Genomic DNA, 24,714 nt, shown 5'->3' with positions numbered 1-24,714 from the left:
GATAGTTGCTATTAGATGACCAATGTTATGATTGTGGGCATTTTCTCTGACGTGTTTCAAGCAAAAGCAAAGTGCTTATGTCGACCTACAGAAATTGCTAGAAGATGACCAGTAGACGGTTTAGGAGAAGTTTTTGGACGAAGATTTTTGAGAGTTGTTATAACTTGTAACAGTAGACAGTTTTAGAGGCGCTTTTGGTTGACGTATAATTGGAATTTTTAATATTATTAGGATTGCAGCTGTAGACATTTTCTACATCATTCATTCTACATCTAGTCTATAATCTACAATCTACATCAAACTGGGTGGACTGTCCTGTCCTTCGCTTCACGACACGCAAATGTTTAGAACGTTTTTGAACATGTCCTTACATCTGGAACTTCGAGCTTAAGTTTAAGTTCAGATTTAAGGTTCGTGCGCACTTTGTCGGCGCGTGCCGGGGCGGGTCGGGGCGCAGCGCAGCGCAAAATGCGCTATAGCACACAATTGCCGGGTCGGGTCGCATCGCCTTGACGGATTTTAACGCTCACTATGCCGGGACGGGTCGGCGCGCAATGCATTGACGGATTTTGAACCGAGGCTTGCCGGGCCGCATCGCATCACATCCGCGCGCCACTTGCTATAGCACACTGTTGCTGGCGCAGCGGGTCTTGCCGGGGCGCAGCGGGTCTTGTCGAGCCGTGTCGCATTGACGGAAATCCGCCGAGCAAAAATCCGCACCGATGCGCCCCGGCACAGTGTACGATACGCGCATCCGCTTCCATACAAATTGTATGGAGGCGGATTTTTGCGATGCGCCCCGGCACGCTGAGCCCCGGCACGGCCCGTCTTAGTGTGCTCACTCCTTTAAAGGGAACACTGCTGCAATAGAAATATTATGTGAACATCACCCTTTCCCTAGCGACTTACCTTGTCGGCATTTCAAAGAACGACATAGTTTCTAACTGCTAAGGCGCGACCATCAAGCCAAGGATTATTACATTCTATATCAGGTGAAAACATATTACATTAGCGATAAGTTAGAAGTAAAAATTACTGTGCTTGCTATGACAGAAATTAATGAATATATTTTTCTTTTTTCCAGGTATGTAAGCTTTTACATACGGTGATCTTTGGAGGTTTATGGGTAATGTGCTTGTAATATTTTAGAGTGCTGTTACATAATATCCACCTTACAATAAAAGATTCGCACTATGTACACAGATGTTCAAAAGATACACATGATGTTAAGTGTATTGTGACTTTATGTATGGGACAAGGACAAATTGTACTAAATTGTCACAGAATATTAGTAGTACCATGGTACTACCAAACCACGTTATTGACTGTATACAGTATCCTACTCCTACTAATATTATAAAGGTGAAAGTTTGTTTGGATGTATGGATGTGTGGATGTATGGATGTTTGTTACTCTTTCACGCAAAAACTTCTGAACGGATTTTAATGAAACTTGACAATAATATAGCTTATACATCAGAATAACACATAGGCTACAATTTTAACCGACTTTCAAAATGGGGGAGGTGTTATGTTCGTTTTCTTATGTTCAACGATTACTCCGCCGTTTGTAAACCGATTTTCAAAATTTTTCTTTTGGTATATATTGTATCATGCCAGTTTAGTATTATATTCACAAAAGTGGTGATCTGATGAAGGATCCATAAGTAATCGAGGGAACTCCTCAAATTTTATAGGGAAACGTATGGTGACTTCGGTTTCGTCAGAAGTATTCTAAGCATATGCTACCAACAAGTAAGATTTTGCACCGAGGTATACCTGGTATACCGTGGTTCGGAAGGTGCTGAGAGAACTCCTGATTCTTTATAGATGCAAGTTTGGGAGTTTCGGCGTTGTTTTTTTTTTTCATCGTCATCATCATCACTACCATATTACACGATGCATCGTCGATTATGAGCCTATTATGTGTTATTGGTACTTTTCATAGTCTTTTAGATCGAGGCTCGAGTTTGTCAAGCGATAATTTAAAAAAATCTAATTATAAAAACCTGAAGACTATGTTTGCCTGAACGCGCACACCTCAGGAACTATAGGTCCGATTTAAAAACTTTTTTCAGTGTTAGATAGCTTATTTATCGAGTAAGGCTATAGGCTATATTATATGTATCTTAGCGTGATAAATGATAATTCACGCTAAGACTAATACGACCAAAGAAACTTAGGAAAATGTGGGGAAAATGGGGGAAATATTAGAAAGGGTTTATCTCACGAACTACTGGAGCAATTTTTATGGCAATATTTGGCACAGATATAGAGTAGACCACGTGAAGAGAGTAGGGACATAAGCTATTTTTTATGGGAAAATGTACGGTTTCCGTAAAATTCCTAATTTACGCGGGCGAAGCCGCGCGGGACATCTAGTACACTATACAGTGTAGATCTTTTATTAGTAAGGTATCCTTACTAATAAAATATCGTGTGTAGCGTGTAATTTATATGGGTGCGAGGAAAACTCTATTCAAACGAAATAAGATTTTATTTACACAAATTACAAAACTGTAAACGTGCCCAAAGTGAAGATAACACTTTAAAGCGTTTACAGAAACTCTGTACAGAACAAGACAGATGTATCGAAGGGATTCTAATGGATCTTCAAATCACTCCCCTCTACCGATCCTCGCAAATTTCTGCTTGCACACTACCCTTAGGGCCTGTTTCACCACTTCGTGATAAAGTGCCGAATAAGCTATCCACAGCGTATTTGACAGATACTCCATACTCTATCTGTATAGTTAAGTTGTGGATAGCCTATTCGACAGTTATCAGGAAGTGGTGAAACAGGCCCTTCATCTACTACAATAGCTTTCTCTACATTTGCAATGAAACCCATAGCGGTCATGACAAAGGAAACAATTTGTCTCACTTTGTCCAACATTCCTAGCTGTTGAGATAATTTCAAGCTAATTAATGCTTTGTTAACGTGTGACTAATGGTGCAAACTGCTGTACAGTCATCGCGGAAGTTTGATTACATTTGTGAGTGCAGAGGTGACGTTTTGTTAGGTCATTTACATCCATACTATTATTATAAATGCGAATGTGTGTCTTTCTGTCTGTCACATCTTCAGGCCCATACCGCTGAACCGAATGTCGTGATTATGTCTTTGTAATAAAGGCTTAATCCTACTAATATTATAATTAGGCGAAAGTTTGTTTGGATGTATGGATGTATGGATGTGTGGATGTATGGATGTTTGTTACTCTTTCACGCAAAAACTACTGAACGAATTTTAATGAAACTTTACAATAATATAGCTTATACATCAGAATAACACATAGGCTACAATTTTAACCGACTTTCAAAATGTGTTATGTTCGTTTTCTTATGTTCAACGATTATTCCGCCGTTTGTTAACCGATTTTCAAAATTTTTCTTTCGGTATGTATGGTATCATCCCAATTTGGTATTATATTCACAAAAGTGGTGATCTGATGAAGGATCCATAAGTAATCGAGGAAATTCCTCAAAATTTATGGGGAAACATGTGGTAAGTATTTTGCGCTGAGGTATACATGGTATACCGTGGTTCGGAAGGTGCTGAGAGAACTCCTGATTCTTTATAGATACAAGTTTGGGAGTTTCGGCGTTGTTTTAAGAACGGAAAACATATGCTACTATGCAAATTACATTCATCATCATCATCATCATCACTACCATAATATTATATGATGCATCGTCCCATGATTATGAGCCTTTTCATAGTCTTTTAGATCGAGGCTCGAGTTTGTCAAGCGATAATTTAAAAAAATCTATAATTAATATTATAAACCTGAAGAGTATGTTTGCTTGAATGCGCTAATTTCAGGAACTACAGGTTCGATTTAAAAACTTATTTCAGTGTTAGATATCTCATTTATCGAGTAACGCTATAGGCTATATTATATTATGATATCACGCTAAGACTGATACGACCGAAGAAACTCAGGAAAATGTGGTCAAAACGGGGGAAATATTAGAAAGGGTTTATCTCACGAACTACTGGAGCAATTTTTATGGCAATATTTGGCACAGATATAGAGTAGACCACGTGAAAGGAGTATTTATAGCTATTTTTATTCGAAAATGTACGGTTTCTGTGAAATCCCTAATTTACGCGGGCGAAGCCGCGCGGGACATCTAGTTTTGTTACAAGTTAATTGTGCCCAAATATGCGTCTCATATTTTGTAGTACAAGAAGTATTCATATCACAAATACATAAAGAGATATACGTACTCAAATATTCTGTGTCAAGTTTAATATCGTTTTTATATTATAAATTATAATAATATATAGTTTCATATTATATCGTTTCATACATCAAACAGGTTCTACCTACTACGTTGTAACTTATTTGGTAATATCACCCGGATATTTCTAAATATCAGTTCACACGGTCAGTGGGGGCTTGAAGTGGATATACGCTTTGAAGTCGTTTTCTACATAACATAATGTTGAAGTTTTAACTTTTAACATAAAGATGCTTTAAAAAATACGGCAACGCCTTATTGTCTGTAAGGTCGTTCCTGTTACTGATCTCTCGTCGGTCGTGTCTTTCATCCGTCCCACAACAGAGAATGCTCTTGGAAAGGCTCTTGGGTTATGTACAGTATCAGAGAAATGTAATTCACAGGCAGATGGCGATTTTACCACAGTTGGTCGGGTTATGTAAAGACTCAAATTAAAGGCCAATTCACACCGGATCGGCAGCGGCCGGCAGAGGCGGCTCGCGTCGCCGCGGGCGGCCGCGCGCTACCTTGAGAGGGCCGCAATGTGGATCGAAAATCGAGTTTCATAGACATAGGGACTTGAATTGCCAGATGTCATTTTTTTGGGCTGAAATATGTTTTCCTAGTTGTTATTACATGATAAAATGTAAAAAGACTCATGTACGTGTAATAATAAGGGAGTAATATTTTTTTAAGAAATTTTAGTATGGAGCCGACATAAAAAATGAGCATAATATCTCTGGAATCGCATGGTTGGCCGTTATATCCTCACACACTAATTAGTACTATAGTACTAATTATTACTCACATTTTGGCATATTTTGTATTACGGCACCATTTGTACTTCATTTTGGTTAATTAAAAACTGTCCATTGGTACTTTATTTTGGTTAATTAAAAACTTAATTCAAATAGAGAACTGTGCACCGCGCCTCCGTCGGCGGAAAGTACTCGCGGCACCTCGCGACGACGCGCGCGGTCGCTGGAACCCGCGAGCACTTTCCGCCGAAGATCGCGCGGCGCCGCGCGGCGCCACGAGCCCTTTTTGAAGTTTTCAAGCGATACTAGTAGTTATAAGTATATAAATAAAGTTTAAAATTATTTCACACTAAAAGTGCTCTTCGCGCCGCTGCCGGCCGCTGCCGATCCGGTGTGAATTGGGCCTAATGGTAGACGACGGCTGTCGACGCGGCTGGGCTTAACATAACCCGAACAAATTACGTACTCGCCATTTGCATATGAATCAATATCTTGATACTACTCGTACGTAGATAGCTTTTTATATTGTATGTAAGTCTCGTAGACTTTAACGTCTACTGACAGTATAGAAAGTCTACAATCTATTACTATTCAGAGCTCCGAGTACTGGAATCAGATGAATGTAATATTAAATCTAAATCATGCGATGCTTTCATTCGTTCTTGGTTAACTAATTGCATTCAATGAGATTTGATCTGAATTTCATTCAGTAGGGTTGTCACTTGTCGCTTGTCTAATATCTCTTGGATCTTGGCTTTTTGCTTTCTCAGCAGTAATATTTTCGTTTTAATGTTATGAAAATGTTTTGTATTTAAATATGTAAAGGAACTAGTTTTAAAGTCTAAAATGAAGTTAAGACTTAGAAATGTTACGCTTTAAAAGAAACTTTCCAAAGAAAATATTATTTAAATTTTTGTGGGGTTATCTTGAATGTGGAAGATTTACTTTTGGTATGCTCAGTACGCTTTAAATTACTAACAAAGACAATTAAATATCAACATAAAATATTTACTTATGTGACATGTCTATGTTTATCAGTAGCTTTGGAAAAGCCGGTAATCAAATTATAGTATAGTAACTGTAGAGCCACCGAAGTCGAGTGAAAGTGCCATGGAGAAACGGTTCCGTGTGAAATTACCTCAATTATATTGTGTAATACGGATCACAATACACATAATATACATCGCAAATAAGTGTAAAAGTCCCAAACACGATTATTGCTAAAAAAAACTTAGGGAGTTACGCAAGGGTATGTTATGGGTCCACAATAAAAGTAATAATATTACCATACTTGAAATAGTAGATAGTCCATGCCTCTCATTAATAATAACGGTCCTTGTTTGCAGACATCTTGTAATATTCTTTGCTTTATTGATATGTAAGCATGTTATATGAACAGTTATGTATCAGCCACCGAATACAAGCTTACCGCATATATTAATATCGAGGAAGTAGCTCAGCATTATAATATTAACATAACGATACACTTTTCCGAGCTTTTTATATCGTAACGCACCACTCGTAATTTGTGTCTTATATATATCTAAATAAGGAAAAACATTGCTTGACACAATCTACTTTATGTTTACGACAGACGTCATTACTGGTATCGGAAATTACTCTGCTTTGTTTAGGTACTTAATTTTCTCCTAGAAATAGAAGCACACGTGCTGGTGAGGAAATAGAATAGAACATAAAATAAAGTAGAAAACTGAGAAGAAACACTATACCTGCCGCACCAAGAGACGAATAAATTACTTAACTGTAATTTAATAAAGAGTTTGACAGATAATGTATGGGGCTTATGTCAGAATCTTCATTTACTTAATTGTACAATAAAGTAATTAATATTCGTCTCTAAATGTGGCAGGACAAATTACAACACCCAAGTCTAATAATACCTAGGTCCGAGACTAGTAGAATCTGAGGGTTCAAAAGTTCTACCATGTGGTTCCTACTAGGTCGCCGCGTGCCTTCTATGAGTTTGAACTTTTTAGACAAGTGTGTCTAGATTTTATAAATGACGATGATTCCACCTCTAGAGCTAGAATTCTAGAAACTTGACTACCTCTACATTATGTATTAAGTTTACGTCAATAAGGGTAATTATAAAGTTCTCGTTCAAAGGAAAGAATAGATAATTGAGACTACAGACAATAGTTGTCACTTGTGATGTAAGTTCAAAGTTACGTGATCGCTGACCATAGCTCTAATTAATTTGTGTTGTAACTTAATTAATTTTCATTATCTGTATTATAATTAAACATAATTATGTTACTGGGTTAGTTACATAGTTGTTACACCAATGATGGAACCTACAAAGCGTATGTTAAAAAATATAATATATCCACAGCCGAACATAATATCTCCTTCTTTTTGGAAGTCCGTTAAAATGTTCAATGTCAAACATAAATAATCAACATTTCATTTGAAAATTTTATTGTAGGTACGTCCTACAATATAATATGCTTGAAATATATGAGTTATGTCCTAACTCATTATTCATAAGCCTAATACACATTTTATGTAAATATTTATACCAATGTTCTAGCCGTATTCTATAATGCAGTCGTAGTAGAGGCCTTAAACATGTCCAGTTTTGGGATGATCCTATTTCGCGATTTTAGGAATGTTAATCTGTAGCTTTCCAATTTGCTAAACCCATATGTCTGCACTCTACTACAGTACCAACGGGTTAATGATTAATTTCCCAGATCTATGCAGCATCTGGTTAAGGTTAAAACACGAAAACGTCAATATATAAATTTGTGTACTAACCCACAAAAATATATTCAATTATGAATGCAGTCTTGTTCTAAATAATCTAAAGATTATTTAACTGCATTCATAAGTCAATACGTAATTTTAGTGTGGGGTAGTACACAAATACTTAACAGCGCGCGTCCAAAATTTAAATATAATATTATGTCAACAATAAGTCTTCAGTGGCAAATTACAGTTTCCTGTTGATCCGTGGTTCGTGGCAGGTGACGCTGATGATGTCTCTGTGACCAATGTTGCGGAAAATTGTGAGGATGTAAGGTCTACTACACAGCAAAATGACTCATCAAGTCATCATTGCAATTTAGTTGTTGGAATCTTCAAAGTCAAAAAGATAAACTTTTTGATGAGTTTTCTTGGTAGTGGGTATTTAATTTTCGTTGTGTTGAGTATTTCTAATTTATGTACCTATTTGTAGTTGTGCTGATTGTTTTAGTTCCAAGTAACAGCTTAAGCAGCAGTACTTAAGCTGCTAGCCTAGTTGTGGTTACAGTTTTCCTATTTTAATCAGTAGCTCTCACTTGGTATGCTAATTGTCAATAATGAAATGAGCAGATTTTGCTTGCATTGCTTAAAGTTCCCTTCATTTCAATTTGCCGAAGCGTTCCCTTATTTATTTATTATAATTTCCCTTATTTTGGTGAGAGTCCGGTCCCTTTTGAGGTAGAGTTGTGGAGGGAGTCCTGTGTTTGACAGATCACACATCCCTCCGTAGTCCGTATACGGGTGATGGAAAATCGTCTGAAATTGCCTGAAATTGACGTAATCCATATTTGTCCAGTTGTCATTTCCATATTTATACCAGATGACACCAATTTCAACTGGATTCTCTGAATTTCATATTTAAGTTGTCTCATTTCCTTCCTATTTATAAATCGTTACGAAATTACTACCTTTTACATTCGGGTGGAATTATAAGGTTATTATCTCATTATAAATTATACAACCTCAGCAAAACTGGATATTTGTTAATTCGATCTTTTTTAATATCCTATTTAATTTAATAAAAGTAAAAGCTTTGCTGCTGTCTGTCTGTTACCTCTTCATGGTAAAACCAAACTATTTAGTAATCTGGAGATAAACCGCTGAGCCCATTTTGAGATTTGGTAGAGAGATACTTGACTCCCAGAAAATGACATAATATTATGATACTTTATTCTAGAAAATGTTCGGATCTCTCGATCTCTGTTCACTATAAAATATAAATCTCTCTTTCTTTCTAACCGTAGTACACACATAAAATCCAATTGTTTTGTTCGTAACTTCTTATTATATTGATTTCCTTGGTTTTCTATGCCTAACTGATGTATTATTAAATCTTAATCATTAATCTATAACGCCCAAGGCAACACATAATATTGATCATAAAAAATCGTATATAACACAAGTAACATATTTTCCTACTGGCGTTATATTGGAACCAGAAAGCGTTACGCACTTGTATTGTTCGCGTAGACAATGTTATGAATCTATGTTATATTCATCATCATCACCATTCACCTTAGTTAAAATTTCCATGACATGCAGGCACTTTTAGAATACCAGGGAGATAAAGAAAATGAGAGTTTTGAGAAGCATAGCTCTACCACGTATTTTGTTTGAAAATAACTATAAAGAAACCTTTGACTTTGTTGTTTTTAAAAATTCAATTGTCTGGTTTTCCCCCTCTTAAATTCTATACGTTTGAGTGTATGTACTTTTGTGACTTTAGGAGACACAATCTGGGATCGATCTTACTCTCTAATTTAATTATATTTAAGTATACTTAGCTCTATATCTATCGATCATGACTTACATTGGTGAGAATTGTGGTAGACCAAAGTCCAACCAATATTTCATGGCGTTAAGTAATTGTTAATTAGTGAACAGCAGAACGACGCCCTGAACAAGCCACACGCCTCCTTTAAAAATAGAACTTTCACTGAATTGAATACTAACAGACTCGTTACAGTGATTGATTAGAATTTCAAATACGTTCTAGAACACTTTTTTTTTCTAATCTGATTTTGTTATTGTCTGTGGCTGGAATAATTTTGGTATTGTTTTAACTTTGAACAATTTTTACAGGCAATAAGACTACCTACTTACATAAATTCTTCTGTGGTCTAAACTACAACTCTACAGCTCATATTAAATGGCAACATTTTGTATTCTTCGGTCTATCAAGCTTCATGATTTGGTACTTTTTATTTTAGAAGTTCCTGAATTCACCGAATATGAACATTTATAAACCGCTATTTTGCCATTTGAACATTGCGATATAACTAATACTGCCAAATCTTCAGCATTTCATAGTCAAATTATATCCGTCAATGTCATGTCATCCTCAATCTTCGGCATTCCATCGTCAAATTACATCCGTCCGGACCCTGGCCAACAGAAAGTTGCCGGACCAGTGAAGTTTATTTTTATGTTTGAAGGTTGTTCTTTCTAACCTTTGCGCGAAATAAATAGTTAAGCAGTGCCCAAACTGTGCCATAGAGGCTGGATGCCCTAGAAGGAAGGATTTTTCTACGACGAATGTAAAATACGTATCTTTTATGCTTTCTTTATTTGGTAAATCTGACCGACAATAAAAGAAATAAGTCATTTATCCCTTACTTTCATGTCTTTCCTGTTCCTTCAATGTGTCTGTTGTTTTTGGCATTTCTACTAACCCTTAGTATAAATGCTGACCTTAAAGTTTAAACCATTTTAAGAATTGAATCAAATTGATTGCATAATGCATGAGTAGATTATATTGAAACGCTAATTTTTATTGTGCGCAATTCTTAAGTTTAAACAACAGAATGAAAAGGTTAAGGCAATGATTACTAAATTTATGTAGTTAAAGTGTTGACGTTTAAAGTTTAGGATAAGTTTACTTCTCAGTTATAAGTTGTGGCTTGTGGTAAATGTTGAAACTGTTGTTCTAACTTCTAAGCCAATTTTGATAATGCTTTCACTGTCTGTTTTAACCGATGAGAAGTATAATAAATGAATTTGACATGTCTATCTGTATGTGTGTATGTCCGTGAAATCGTAGCATCCAAACGGGTAGTACGATTTTGATCCAGTTTTTTGTCTGAAACCTGACATGATCGAGAGTGTCTTAGCCATAATTTATCAACATCAGCTCTTTTACTGTTGAAAAATTTATAGGTTTTTGATCCCCTAAGGCCTAATATATACTTACTACTAATATTATAAAGGCGAAAGTTTGTTTGGATGTATGGATGTGTGGATGTATGGATGTGTGGATGTATGGATGTGTGGATGTATGGATGTTTGTTACTCCTTCACGCAAAAACTACTGAACGGATTTTAATGAAACTTTACAATAATATAGCTTATACATCAGAATAACACATAAGCTACAATTTTAACTGACTTTCAAAATGGGGGAGGTGTTATGTTCGTTTTCTTATGTTCAACGTTTACTCCGCCGTTTGTTAACCTATTTTCAAAATTTTTCTTTTGGTATATATAGGGTATCATCCCAATTTGGTATTTTATTCACAAAAGTGGTGATCTGATGAAGGATGCATAAGTAATCGAGGGAAGTCCTCAAAATTTATATGGAAACAGGTGGTGACTTCGGTTTCGTGAGAAGTATTCTAAACATATGCTACCAACAAGTAAGATTTTGCAGCGAGGTATACCCGGTATACCGTGGTTCGGAAGGTGCTGAGAGAACTCCTGATTCTTTATAGATACAAGTTTGAGAGTTTCGGCGTTGTTTTAAGAACGGAAAGCATATGCTACTATGCAAATTACATTCATCATCATCATCATCATCACTACCATTTTATACCATACATCGTCCCATGGTTATGACTTATGAGCCTAAAGTATAATGACCCTGTTATTGGTACTTTGCATAGTCTTTTAGATCGAGACTCGAGTTTGTCAAGCGATAATTGAAAAAAATCTATACTTAATATTGCTTGAGAGTATGTTTGCTTGAACGCGCCAATCTCAGGAACTACTGGTCCGATTTAAAAACTTAAAAATTTATCGAGTAAGACTATAGGCTATATATTATCACGCTAAGACTAATACGACCGAAGAAACTCAGGAAAATGTAGGAAGAACGGGGGAAATATTAGAAATTACGAACTACTGGAGTAATTTTTATGGCAATATTTGGCACAGATATAGAGTAAACCAAGTGAAGGGAGTAGGGACATAAGAGCTATTTTTATGGGAAAATATCCGGTTTCCGTAAAATTCCTAATTTACGCGGGCGAAGCCGCGCGGGACATCTAGTATTATATAATTTGGTCGCGTTTTGTCAAACCCAGACAACAGATCACAACTAGCAGTGTAGACAGAATGATAGAGTATGCCGACTTAGAACTGATGTTGAAATTTTTAAATTTGACGTATTATGACGAAAATCGTCGCTAGGGTTGTTAACTTGTTACCTACGAATTTAAAACTATGACATATTCGATTAACGTGTTCCTCTTTGGTCGTATTGTTGTTGGTGTTTTGGCACATGTGATTAAAATTGTCAGAATCCAATTTTGAAATCTTTATTTTAAATATTTAAAAATAAATTATATCAGCCAGCGCGAGGCACATTCCGTTCATAATCCTAGTGAAACCCGACGAATTTGACAGATATTGAAACCTGTCCGTCTCTTTGCAGTCGAACTACTGGTCGTTATGTCTATTGTGACAACTAGCAAGTAGCATGGAACTGACATAATCCAACCAAACGCCGTAGGTTTGTCAACTGTCTATGAATCAATTTCTTAGATGGTACTATGTTATTCATAGTATGAATAACTCGTATATATGAATTTCATACATACGAGTACATACTTTGTGAACTCGTAACAATTCATTGCATTGTAGGTATACTTTTACTTATTGTATTCCAAGCGACACACCGACCGAATACCAGCGCGTACAATGGATATGACCTGCATTTTTGAACTCTTGTTTATCATTCGGGTTTGTTGGTCGCGAATTTGATGAATGTGAATTCGTTGGTTACGCTTTCTAGTGGATATTGCTTATTTGTTTTCAAATTTGTAAATGTCTTTATTTGTGCACAGCAAAAAAAAGTATTTTTTTGCACGCAGTATTTTTTGGAAAGGCAGAGTTGGATCTAAAAATTTTAAATTACCATATTAATTTTAACTTTTAGAACTCATACACACACCATTAATCCTGCAATAAAACTACTATATTCTAAGTTTCTTTCCGTCGGCTTGAAAGAATTAAACATTTTATCCTAAAAAGTGGTAAGCTAATGAAGCATATTCTGCAAACTGTATTACGTCTCTATCAAAATTACGATTGGGTTCCATCAATTAACAATTGGCATGCTTCTAAACCATTAGGCACTTAATTTTATTAATGCCTTACCAGGTAATTTTTAACCTGGCCTGGTCATTTTATATGAAGATGACTACTTCATGGTTTCTTTAGTCCATTTTGATAATGTCGTAGATGACTATCTCCTATGAAAATTTTCTGAGAAATATACGTTTTGCCATAATATCCTGAGTTTTGATATCATCGTCTCTAGTACAAACTCTAAACATTTCTATTGCCACCATTAGGACTCTAATTGGTCGTTTACTCTGTCGCAATGACAGATCCGTCTCATCTCTGCACCGGAGGTTGGGCAAACGTTGCCCAACGTTGGGACGTGTCGTGAACCGGCGTACTGTTGCGTCACTTTATTCATCTGTTATGTAGAAATGACTTGCTTAGATATTCTCGGATATTTTAAAGCTGAAAGGATAAAATATGTTTGTAATTTTAGGATATTTGAACTTGAGGTCTCGAGTCGAGAATATCATATCGAGACTGTGTCGAGACTCGAGAGACTCTGAAGTGACTCGACACAGTCTCGATATGATGTTATTATTAAATGCCATATCAACGTTATGATTGCTATAATTACTATAAAAACTTGTAATAAGTATGAGAATATTATTTTTCTGTTTGATAAGATCAAGATTCAAAACTGGTTAGACGCTGAGTTAATGTTTAATTACTTTAGCAGAATCGGTGCTTCATGCGAATATTTTAGCAAGTCAAAAATTTCAGCGTAATAAACTGACAATAAATTATACAGTATTATATCATCTTACAGTTTTGAATGTAAATAATATTGAACAGTAAAAGTATCTTAAATCGCGAGATCTATATCAAGGACACGATATTGGATACGAAATTATCTACCGGAACCGCTGCCTACAGGTGAATGTTGTTACGAATGATTATGACATCACAGAGCTGAGTAAACAGCCCCCATGTGTAAGAAAAGTGATATTATTTCGTACCCAAATAGAGTATGCCAGAATTTCGTCATAACGTACAAACTCTAACTCCATAGTCACTGATGGCTCTTACACGGAAATGTACAGAAAAACTTTCAGCTTTTATAGAATGAAGAAGGTATCTGGCTGCACCTGTTGGGCCAAAAGAGAAACGGCAGTGTGTTCTTGTAAGATGCAGAACTGGCGAATTGTAGAATATCTGCTCTCAATGCCCTGTTTTATTGCTGTCCCAAGATACATAATCGCTCTGCAGGAACCTATTCTTCAGACGGTGTCTCATAAATTGTTGTCGCTACAATTAATGCTGAATATTTTAGAGATCTCCAATACAACAAACGTAACAAACGCGATAACCAACGAAATTTCCCTCCAGTGTGGTCCAAAAATAGAATGCCCAATCAGTGTTCCTCCCCTCCCTCGCGAGTCCCGAACCGCCATGTTAACAAGTCAAATTGACGGACAGACAGAAGGTCGTCGGTACAATGGAATGCGATGTAATAGATGGACGGGTACAGTCGGCGTAGTGAATGTGTAGCAGGCAGCAGCTATTAGCCAGCTGATTCCATGACTAGGCCGTTGATGAATAAAGATACCTACCTTATGTGGAGTAAGGATACTTGATAAACCTCTAGTAGAGAATCTACCAGTGTTGTTTCTATAACTCCAACCTCTATGCCTTTCCCCTTTACTGATCAGATTCCTGCATATTGTGCAATGTGCACTTTAAATGGGTTTTCTCTGAATACGAAAAAATCATCGCCACTTCTTATATTTAAAGGACTAATATGGGGGTCATATTTTTTAAATATAATTTTGCGACATTTGCGTATTGGTACTTCAAAGCAACCTTGCTTGTATTTTAAGGTTCCTTTTCCTTATATCTTTTTAGGCAGTCAGCAGCAGGCAATGTCTGATGGCTGACTAATGTCAAGGTTTACTCTTTGAACTGTACAAATAAATCAGTATTCATAGTACGGACGGCCAATAATATTCAATTTATTTTTATGGCAATGGCATTCAGTGGCCATTGTTCGATCACAATATTACAAAAGACTGAATCCGTAGATAGAATCCGTAAAATATAGCGTAGAGGCAAAATTGATAAAAGAATTGTAAATAGATTTTGAACAAAATGTATTTACTTCTAAGACGTTAAATCATGCTATTTACATTTTATCAAATCTACTTTGTATAATGGCGGCTCTCGACATAGGCAAACGCGTTGGCCAACGCGTCTGCAGACGCGTTGGCCCAATGTGTAGAACGGGCGTTCGCGCGTTGGCCGTAGGTATTTAGACGTTGGCCAACGCGCGAACGCCCGTTCTACACATTGGGCCAACGCGTCTGCAGACGCGTTGGCCAACGCGTTCGCCTATGTCGAGAGCCGCCATAAGAACCACGTGGTTCAAAAGGAATTTTATGCGCTCTACAGTGTGTACAAAACTAAGCGATAATACTTTGGGGTGTGTACGTGTTCCTTATAGAGAGTACACTGTGAAAGTAGCAGCGCTGAAAGACCAAATTTTTTTCACGTCACGATTTTCCCCATACAAAAGTGAAAATATTTGGTCTTCTTCACAGTGAACTCTCTACGAGGAACACGTACACACCCTAAATTATTATCACTTAGTTTTGTTACAACCTGTATAATCTACAATAATTATTGTTAATCCTGACGTGCCAAAAAGGCAGTGAAATGAATTGCTTTGGTTTGATCTTAACTTTTGTTGGCATGGAAAAGGTGAGCTATCTTAAGTTTATTATAATATAGGCAGTTTTTTTTTATGAAATAAGGGGGCAAACGAGCAAACGGGTCACATGATGGAAAGCAACTTCCGTCGCCCATGGACACTCGCAGCATCAAAAAAGCTGCAGGTGCGTTGCCGGCCTTCTAAGGGGTAATAGGTAGGGAAGGGAATAGGGGAGGGTACGGAAGGAAATAGGGGAGGGTAGGGAAAGGAAAAGGGTAGGGGATTGGGCCTCCGGTAAACTCACTTACTCGCCGAAACACAGCGGAAGCGCTGTTTCACGCCGATTTTCTGTGAGGACGTGGTATCTCTCCGGTCGAGGTCGGCCCATTCGTGCCGAAGCATGGCTCTCCCACGTCCCATGTAGTATAGGCTAAAGCCTCTGTAAGCCTAAGATATAGTTGGTTTTATTATAAAGCTGTTGATATTTGATACGTTGCAAAAATATTGGTTAATACACACTGAACTGGTGAAAGTAATGAAACTTTTATAATGTCAATACTCAATGTCGGTGCTGTATCCGTATTAGTTTGTTGCGAATGTTGCAATTTTTGTTTGGTATTAACAACAGTATTTACCCAGAAATGTTGCAAAATGTTCGCTGATCCGAAAATATACGTCAGAAATAGCGGTAGTAACAGCTGATAACAATCTCTACATGATGGATGGATGTGAAATATATTGAAAGTCAGGAGAAAGTAATAGAGGTAGAAATACTGAATGAGAATACATGCCAATTCTATTGATGGCTCAACGTGAAATATAGGGACGCTCTTAAACATTGATGGACATCCATTAAAATCGTAAGCCTTTTTTGTCTAGATGTCATACTGAGCTTAGAGAGATCTTGTAATATTTCTCACAATCAAGGAAATCAGTAAAGCTACGTAGATAGATCATAGAAGAGAACAGTAAAATGGCATAATGTGCTTCGGTCCCCGGCAACGACTAGTGCTTAAACACTGGATACATCCAATTTTCAGATTGTAGGTGAATGATTATTATTTTATCGATGGCCATATACAATTTTAATGATTACATATCGTGAGTTGTAATGTTTGTAATCAAATAATCGGAGTTAGATGCGTACAGTGTTATTGTACAGTCTGTAAGAAATTCTGTAGATTAATACCAGATAATTTTATAAAAATATTTAAAAAGATTTGTCAAAACTAAAAAAAAAATACGCCACTTATATATTTATACGTTTGACCGCTCGCGCTGTAGGCTGATTCGAGAGGAACGTTTGCTTAATATAGTAAAACGTATTTGGCAAAATAACTATACTAAAAGCTCTATGTGTACATATTGATCAGGAGATATTAGGCTGAGTGTACTCTCGGACGTAACATCGTCGTGAGAACCAGTTTGAGGTTAATTGTCCGTCGTCGGGAAGCCCTGCAGTTGCGTGGACTACGACTGTGCTATTTACTTGGGCTTCATCATCATCAGTATACTAATCGTTGGTAACAGCGTGTACTACGGGCACTACGGCTCTTGGGCTATTTACTCTGGCTTCATCATCATCGCCACCAATGCGATCATCTTAATCACACTGTGCGTTAGTAATAAGTAATAACGTGTACTAATCTTGTGTTTTTACTCTAACTTCATCATCATCACCATTATAATTACTTATAAGTTTTATGCGTTTGAATTTGCTAGTGTTTAAAATAGACCAAAAATCGGACCCTTGATGTACGCAAGAGTACTACTATTCAGATCCTTAGTTTTTCTACTTATACTATACTAGCTGTTGCCCGCGACTTCGTCCGCGTGGACTTCAGTTTATAGCGCGCGATGTCAACAAAATTGGTATCAAAAGCATTTATAAAAAAAACCCTGGTACCCCTTTAATCAAAACAGCTGTGCAGTGTGCACATAATATAAAGTTTAATTTAAATAAATTAAACTTTATATTTTATGCCAAATTTTAAAGCTTATTTAGCCCCCCAATTACACAACTTTACCCATAAACTATTTATCTTTGATAGGTTTAAGGTTACGTCACTGTATATAATATAAAGCACTGACTTATTAAATAACGTAAAAAAGAAATAACAATCGAAAAAAATCAAAACTCAAATACATTATGATGATACCACCTCTTATAGAAAGATGTTCGACAAGCGTTAGCGCGATGTAAGAGACGCACGGCGCCATCTAGTATGAATTTTGGAACTAACTTAATTTGAACAAATTTTCGTATTTTCACCCCCTTACAACCCTTTTTTCCAGCCTATGTCCTTTCTCAGGCTTTAGACTATCTGTATACAAAATTTTATTACAATCGGTTCGGTAGTTTTGGCGTGAAAGACGATCCACACAAGAGAGTAGAGACGTATGTCAACAAGTCGGGGTCGCGCTCGTGCGCGTGCGCCGTACCATGCGCAGCCCGGTACCGAACGCAACTCTAGCTAACTCCATTGTGGAAGTATTTGTTATTACTTATTAGATTCGCTTTTTTAGATTGAGCATGAGATTCGAATAGAATCCTGGTTGAATCGAAGCACAAGCCAAACTGAAACAGCACAATCGAGGTACACACGTACACGAAATGCATGTCAACAAGTCGGGGCCGTGCGCGCGCGCCGTACCATGCGCGGCCCGGCACGACGATGTTAGCTAACTCCATTGTAAAACTGTTAGGTTGTTTTTTTTAGTGAGATTTGAGCGTGAGATGCGGAGTCGTGGTCCCAAAGCATGAGACATAAATTTGAGATTTTATAATAGGGGAGTTATTTCATACTCTTGAATCTTGATATAAGGTAAAAGCACTAATGGTAGACTCGGAACTAATAGATGACACTTACGACAAACATACCATAAAAATAAGAATTAGTCTAATTTTTTCTCAACACTATAAATTTTATAAGCTTCTCAAGTTATCTGTTGACGTGTAAAAATATATTAGGGATGCCTTCAGGAACAACATTTTAAAATGAGATCATTTTTCGTAAAAAATGTTACCGCGTCAACACGCGCTCGGCAGTTTCTTAGCAAATAGGTTAAGGAAGGCGAAATTTTGCACGTAAGTTTTGAATACATTTATTTGATTATTTGTAATTTCTATTGATTTCATTGGATTAATGGTCATGTTGTTTACATTAATTAATGTTTATTTATGATTTTTTATCCATTTTCCCTAACAATATAAAGGGTGTCTACTATTAGTTCTTGAAAATTATACGTGGGAGAGCCATGCTTCGGCACGAATGGGCCGGCTCAACCGGATAAATACCACGTTCTCACAGAAAACCGGCGTGAAACAGCGCTCGCGCTGTGTTTCGCCGAGTGAGTGAGTTTACCGGAGGCCCAATCCCCTACCCTATTCCCTTTCCTACCTTCCCCTATTCCCTTCCCTTCCCTACCCTCCCCTATTACCTTATTCCCTCTTAAAAGGCCGGCAACGCACATGCAGCTCTTCTGATGCTGCGAGTGTCCATGGGCGACGGAAGTTGCTTTCCATCAGGTGACCCGTTTGCTCGTTTGCCCCCTTATTTCATAAAAAAAAAAATATGTAAAAAACCTAATAGATGACATGGAACTCATATCATCATTTTGCAATACATACTTAAGTTATTTTGTAGTTTATTCTACTGCAAATATCATCAATATTCTCTGAAAATATAATTCTATTAACAAGCTAACAAATTACTGTACCTACCTAAAAATTGACATAATATTAGACCTTGTCTGATCTAAAAATCGATTGCTTTAGTTTTTTAGCAGTAAAAAGAAGAAAAAGGAGAGCTGAGAAAAGAAAGAAGAAGAGGCAAGAGAAGCATGGAAACTAAAGACTGAAAATAAATTTGCTTGGAAAAAATATCTGAAAAATAAAAATAAAAGGAAAGATAGTTTTAGCATGGAAGAAAATCTGGAGACAACGTGGATAATATTTCATATGCATGTAGTTACTATGATGAAGTAAATGAAATCTTTTGAAAAACGGCAAAAAAATACCTAATAATAGGAAAAATGTTACGAGTAAATATAATGTAATGTTCTATGTCAACAAAAATAGTTCATATTGGTGTCTACTATTAGTGATGTTCGTTTACTGTGATGTTATCTATTAGTTGTTATGACTAAGTTTACAAAAAGACCAAAAATTTATTTTTTTATTTTTTTGTCAGTAAATAATCATAATAGTTTTATTTTGTAAGAGTTACTGAAGACATGGAAGAAGTTATCAATCCTTTATTTTAATAAATATATATTTTACAACATTCAAATGTTCCATGTTTCCTTAAAGCGTCTGCCATTAGTGCTTTTACCTTATCTTGATATAATATTATGTAGTTTTGTGACTTGCTTTGTGGTTTGGATCATAACGTTTTGCGTTATGCCTAATGCCTATCCATGTTGGCGAAAAGGTCACTATTAATGTCCATTATGGTCAGGTGATTAACATCATGTAGCTGTATAGATTGTAGAGATATTATATTGGCCATGTTTGACGTCTATAATTGTACATTTTTACAACCTTTAGCTGTATCAGCTGGTATCATACCTATCACTATGGTCTTGTCATTTCCGATGGAAATAAATTGTTTTAGCATACGTATGCTGAAACAATTTTAAACACTATATCAACAATTTGCAGCCGCATCCTGTTTACTCATCATTTGTAACATCTGTTGTAGTGTATCTCGTCTGACCCATATAAAACAACGCAAATAAAAGAGACAAAAAATCGACAATTGGAATTCGCGAATTATGCACCGCGTCAATTGATACTATGCTTTATGTTATTGCAATACGTTTCATATTTAATTGCTGTGGCATGTTTATAATTCAGAACGCAAATAGTTGGAAGGACAAATTGTATATTAATATGCTGGTCGTTTTTGTCAACATTGTCTCTACAAATGTAGATCGATGCGCAATTACAAAGACGAAATCAATAGTACTAGAGATCGCCCTATGGTACTACCTATATTTTGTAAAAAAGTATTGACTCTAACCTCCAAAAAGGAGGAGGTTATACGTTCGGCTGTATGTATCTTTTTTTTTTTTTTTGTATGTTCAACGATAACTCAGCCGTTTGTGATCCGATTTTCAAAATTCTTTTTGTGTTGTATAGGGTTTAACTCGAATTTGGTACCATGTTCACAAAAGTGGTGATTTGATGATGGGATCCTGGAGGAATCGAGGGGACTCCTTAAAATTTGTATGGAAACATATAGTGATTTCAGTTTTTTCTGAAGCATTCGAGGTAAATGCTACCAAAAAGTAAGATTTGTATCAGGTTATACCCTGGATCCGAAGGTACCCAACAGAACTTTTGAATCCTTATAGATACGGGTTCGTGGATTTCGGCGTTGTTTAGAGAACTGAAGGCATAAGCCAACACATCAATTTATTTGATCATCATCATCAAAATCATAATTATGGCATGGGTCATCACATTATGACCCAATTATTGATGCTTTTCGTGATATTTTGCATCGAAGCAGATGTTTTTGATGATTATTTCGCTGTTTGTGGACCGATTTTCAAAATTCTTGTGTTGTTGTATAGGATATAATCTTGATTTTGTATAATAATTACAAAAGTGGTGAGCTGATGATGGGATCTATGAGCAATCGAGAGAAATCCTTGAAATTTATCAAAAGACTCATAGTGGTTAAAATGTAACTTAAACATATGTTACGAATAAGAGAAAGTTCATACGAAGGTGTCTCTTGGTCCAAAGGCACTAAACATAACTCCCGAACCTTTAAAGATAAAAGTTTTTAATATGCAGCATCGCTTCGATAATTGCAAGCATTTACCACAATTTCGCTTACAGTAACATAATGTGAATAGTTAACATTCGTAGTGGTTATTTACGCATAAAAACTCTTGTAGATAACTAAAAAGAGTGAAATTATTATTTTTAACAAAAAATTAAAACCGAATTCCAAGGTAAAAACAATAATAATATGAACTAAAAAGTATTAAATAACTCTTACTCTATAATAGTGCCTCTTTCTTTCTCTTCTTTATGATTATTCAATAAAATATTATAAAACCTTTTATGATTATTCAATATATTTTGATAAAATTTGGTATGGCTATACTTTCAGTCTCGGGAAAGGACAAGGGATACTTTTTATCCCGGAAAATAAACGGTTCCCGCACAATAAACTTTAATGATTCTCGCCTAAACTATTTAATCTATTTTGTTGAAAGTTGGCATGGAGATTGGAGATACTAATTTGAATCTGGGACAAGGAATGTTTTTTGTCCCGGAAAAATGTGCGGTTCCCACACAATATACTTTTCTGATTTGCGCGCAAACGACTCAATCGATGTACGGGAACAACTATAAACGAAGTCGCGGGCAACAGCTAGTAAACTATAACTGTGCAAAATTTCATTCACCTACGTTTCTCCATTTTTCGTAAATAAGGGATACAAAGTTTTTGGCTCACGTATTAATATATAGATAAAATCTAAGGAACTTCTTACTTACTTAGTAATAATAGTACTTAGCCGCACGCAGTCATTTGTTTCACAAAACATCAATGAAAAAACATTAGAATAAAGGGGATAAGCATAGCGAATAAGTAGAGTCTAGAGTCGATTTATTCATCTTGTGTGATCTATTTCAAAACTAGTCCATAATATGAAATAAGAAATAAATATACATCATACATGATATCATAATAATGTTATGAATTATTATCTTCTTATATATAAAAATGGATTTTCAAATGTGTTAGTCGCGCTAAAACTCGAAAATGGCTGAACGGATTGGTCTAATTTTAGTCCTAAAATATTCGTAGTAGAAGTCCAGGGAAGGTTTTAAAGTGACACGAAGTTCACCGGGACAGCTAGTGATAAATAAATATTTTACTAACGCAACATTAATTTTAATATCCCATAAATCTCTTATCTTCTTTCTGAATAAGTAAATATTTACGAACAAAGATGTATTTAGGAGCCACATTATTATTACTCATGTTTACGATATTACCTAGCAGTTAGACAAAACAAATACATTTAATTTATTATTGTTAAAACCCATTTATGTATTAGCTTTGTCACCCGACTTCGCTCGTGTGAAATAGGTTCCCTGCCATACAAACTTTGATCCCCTTTTGAACTCCTGTTAGGGGTGGAATTTTAAAAATCCATTCTTGGTGAATTCCCATGTCCATTGTCCATCAATAATGTACCATCGAGGAAATTGATTCCTAGGCAGTTGACCGACTTACGTCATTTGGTCGGATTATGTCAACTCAATGTTAGCTGTGATTTGTCGGATGAGTTTGACGTAAGGTAAGGCGACCAAATTACTTAGGTCCTCCATCTGCCTAGGAATCAATTTCCTCGATTGTACAATTATTGCTAATTGTAATTAGCTACCAATAACGTGTCGATGTCTGATTGCAATCTACCAATCAATAATTAATAGGTTATAGGCCTCCCAAAATGGAATAGACAATAATATAATTATTTACTTACACAAACTTACAAAATCTTTTCAGAGACTTTCTTTAAAATATTAGTATTTATGGTTCCCAAATCCCGAGCTATTAAAGAATTATGTAGTCTTATTTTGAACGTGAGACTGTCTGTCTGTCAGTTTCTTTTTTTTTCTTTATCTGAAACTGCTGAAACGATTTTAATATCTATGATTTAACTAACGGTATTTCTATTGTTTCAGAGGCGTGTTCCCTTGGAAGAACAAGACGCAAGAGTCCTCCAGCAGTTGGAAGCTCTTCGGCAGCAAGTCCAACGGGAACCTCGCTAAGATCACCACGGAAGTCCAGACCCTGACTCCCTCATCGTCAGCGTCCAACACCCCAGCCCATAAACGCCAGGGGAGTTCAGCCAGTGAGAAGCAGTTTGATGACCTGGTTGCCAGTTCCATAGCGCTGATCCAGCATGACAGGTGAGAGAATCTGCAGGTTTTTTTATTTAATAAGGGGGCAAACGAGCAAACGGGTCACCTGATGGAAAGCAACTACCGTCGCCCATGGACACTCGCAGCATCAGAAGAGCTGCAGGTGCGTTGCCGGCCTTTTAACAGGGAATAGGGTAATAGGGGAGGGTAGGGATGGGAAGCTAAGGGAATAGGGAAGTGCATTGGGCCTCCGGTAAACTCACTCACTCGGCGAAACACAGCGCTTGCGCTGTGTTTCGCCGAGTGAGTGGCCTTTTAACAGAGAATAGGGTAATAGGGGAGGGTAGGGAAGGGAATAGGGAAGGGCATTGGGCCTCCGGTAAACTCACTCACTCGGCGAAACACAGCGCAAGCGCTGTTTCACGTGGTATTTCTCCGGTCGAGCCGACCCATTCGTGCCGAAGCATGGCTCTCCCACTTTGTTTGATTGGTGATTTGCCTATGGTAGATGAACAGGATGTTGCATTGATGAAAATTGATGAAAACTGTCAAATGTGGAGGACTCAGGAAAAGTCCTGATGTCTCCATGCCATTTAAGCATAAATCGGTTTAACTGTTTAGGTGTAAAAAGGTAGAAAGTCACATGCTGTCGCATTCATTATATTAGTTAGCATTGTAAAATGTAATGTAATAGTGTGCATTGACAGAACGGTCGTTTAAAAGCTTTCCCGACGAAATTTACATGATTAGTACGTAATGTAGATAACGTGTTTGGCGTTTTGACCGGCCATTTGGTTGAATGGACTTGTAATGTAAGTTACACTTTACAATTGACAGCAAGTCGTGCAGTTTTACGCTGTAGTGTACTGTACATTGTATTAACAGATATACTCTGTAGACTGGCTAAGCCACAGAATATATAATAGTACTCCGGCTAAGCTCCGGTTTACAGCTTTTATTATGTTCATAATTACGATATAATACGTAATTCTGAACGCGGATACGATTGTTATCTTAATACCGTGTTCGGCGTGTGAAAATGCAACAATAGCGTTAAATTGTTGTAGAATTATGGTAATGTTA

General features: G+C 36.6%; 1 protein-coding gene across 1 annotated transcript in view; it reads left to right on the top strand.

The window, feature by feature from the left end:
• The window catches only part of LOC121738528 (TBC1 domain family member 12-like), a 53,933-nt gene that overhangs the window by 14,833 nt on the left and 14,386 nt on the right, over window positions 1–24,714 (top strand). Inside the window, exon 2 of the mRNA XM_042130658.1 lies at window positions 23,452–23,679. Coding sequence (XP_041986592.1) covers window positions 23,452–23,679 — 228 coding nt within the window. The remainder of the gene's footprint in view (window positions 1–23,451; window positions 23,680–24,714) is intronic.

This window comes from Aricia agestis, chromosome Z (assembly GCF_905147365.1).
Source record: "Aricia agestis chromosome Z, ilAriAges1.1, whole genome shotgun sequence".
Lineage (NCBI taxonomy): Eukaryota > Metazoa > Arthropoda > Insecta > Lepidoptera > Lycaenidae > Aricia > Aricia agestis.
The sequence above is the reverse complement of the archived record's forward strand: the minus strand, read 5'-3'. Positions and strand labels throughout refer to the sequence as shown.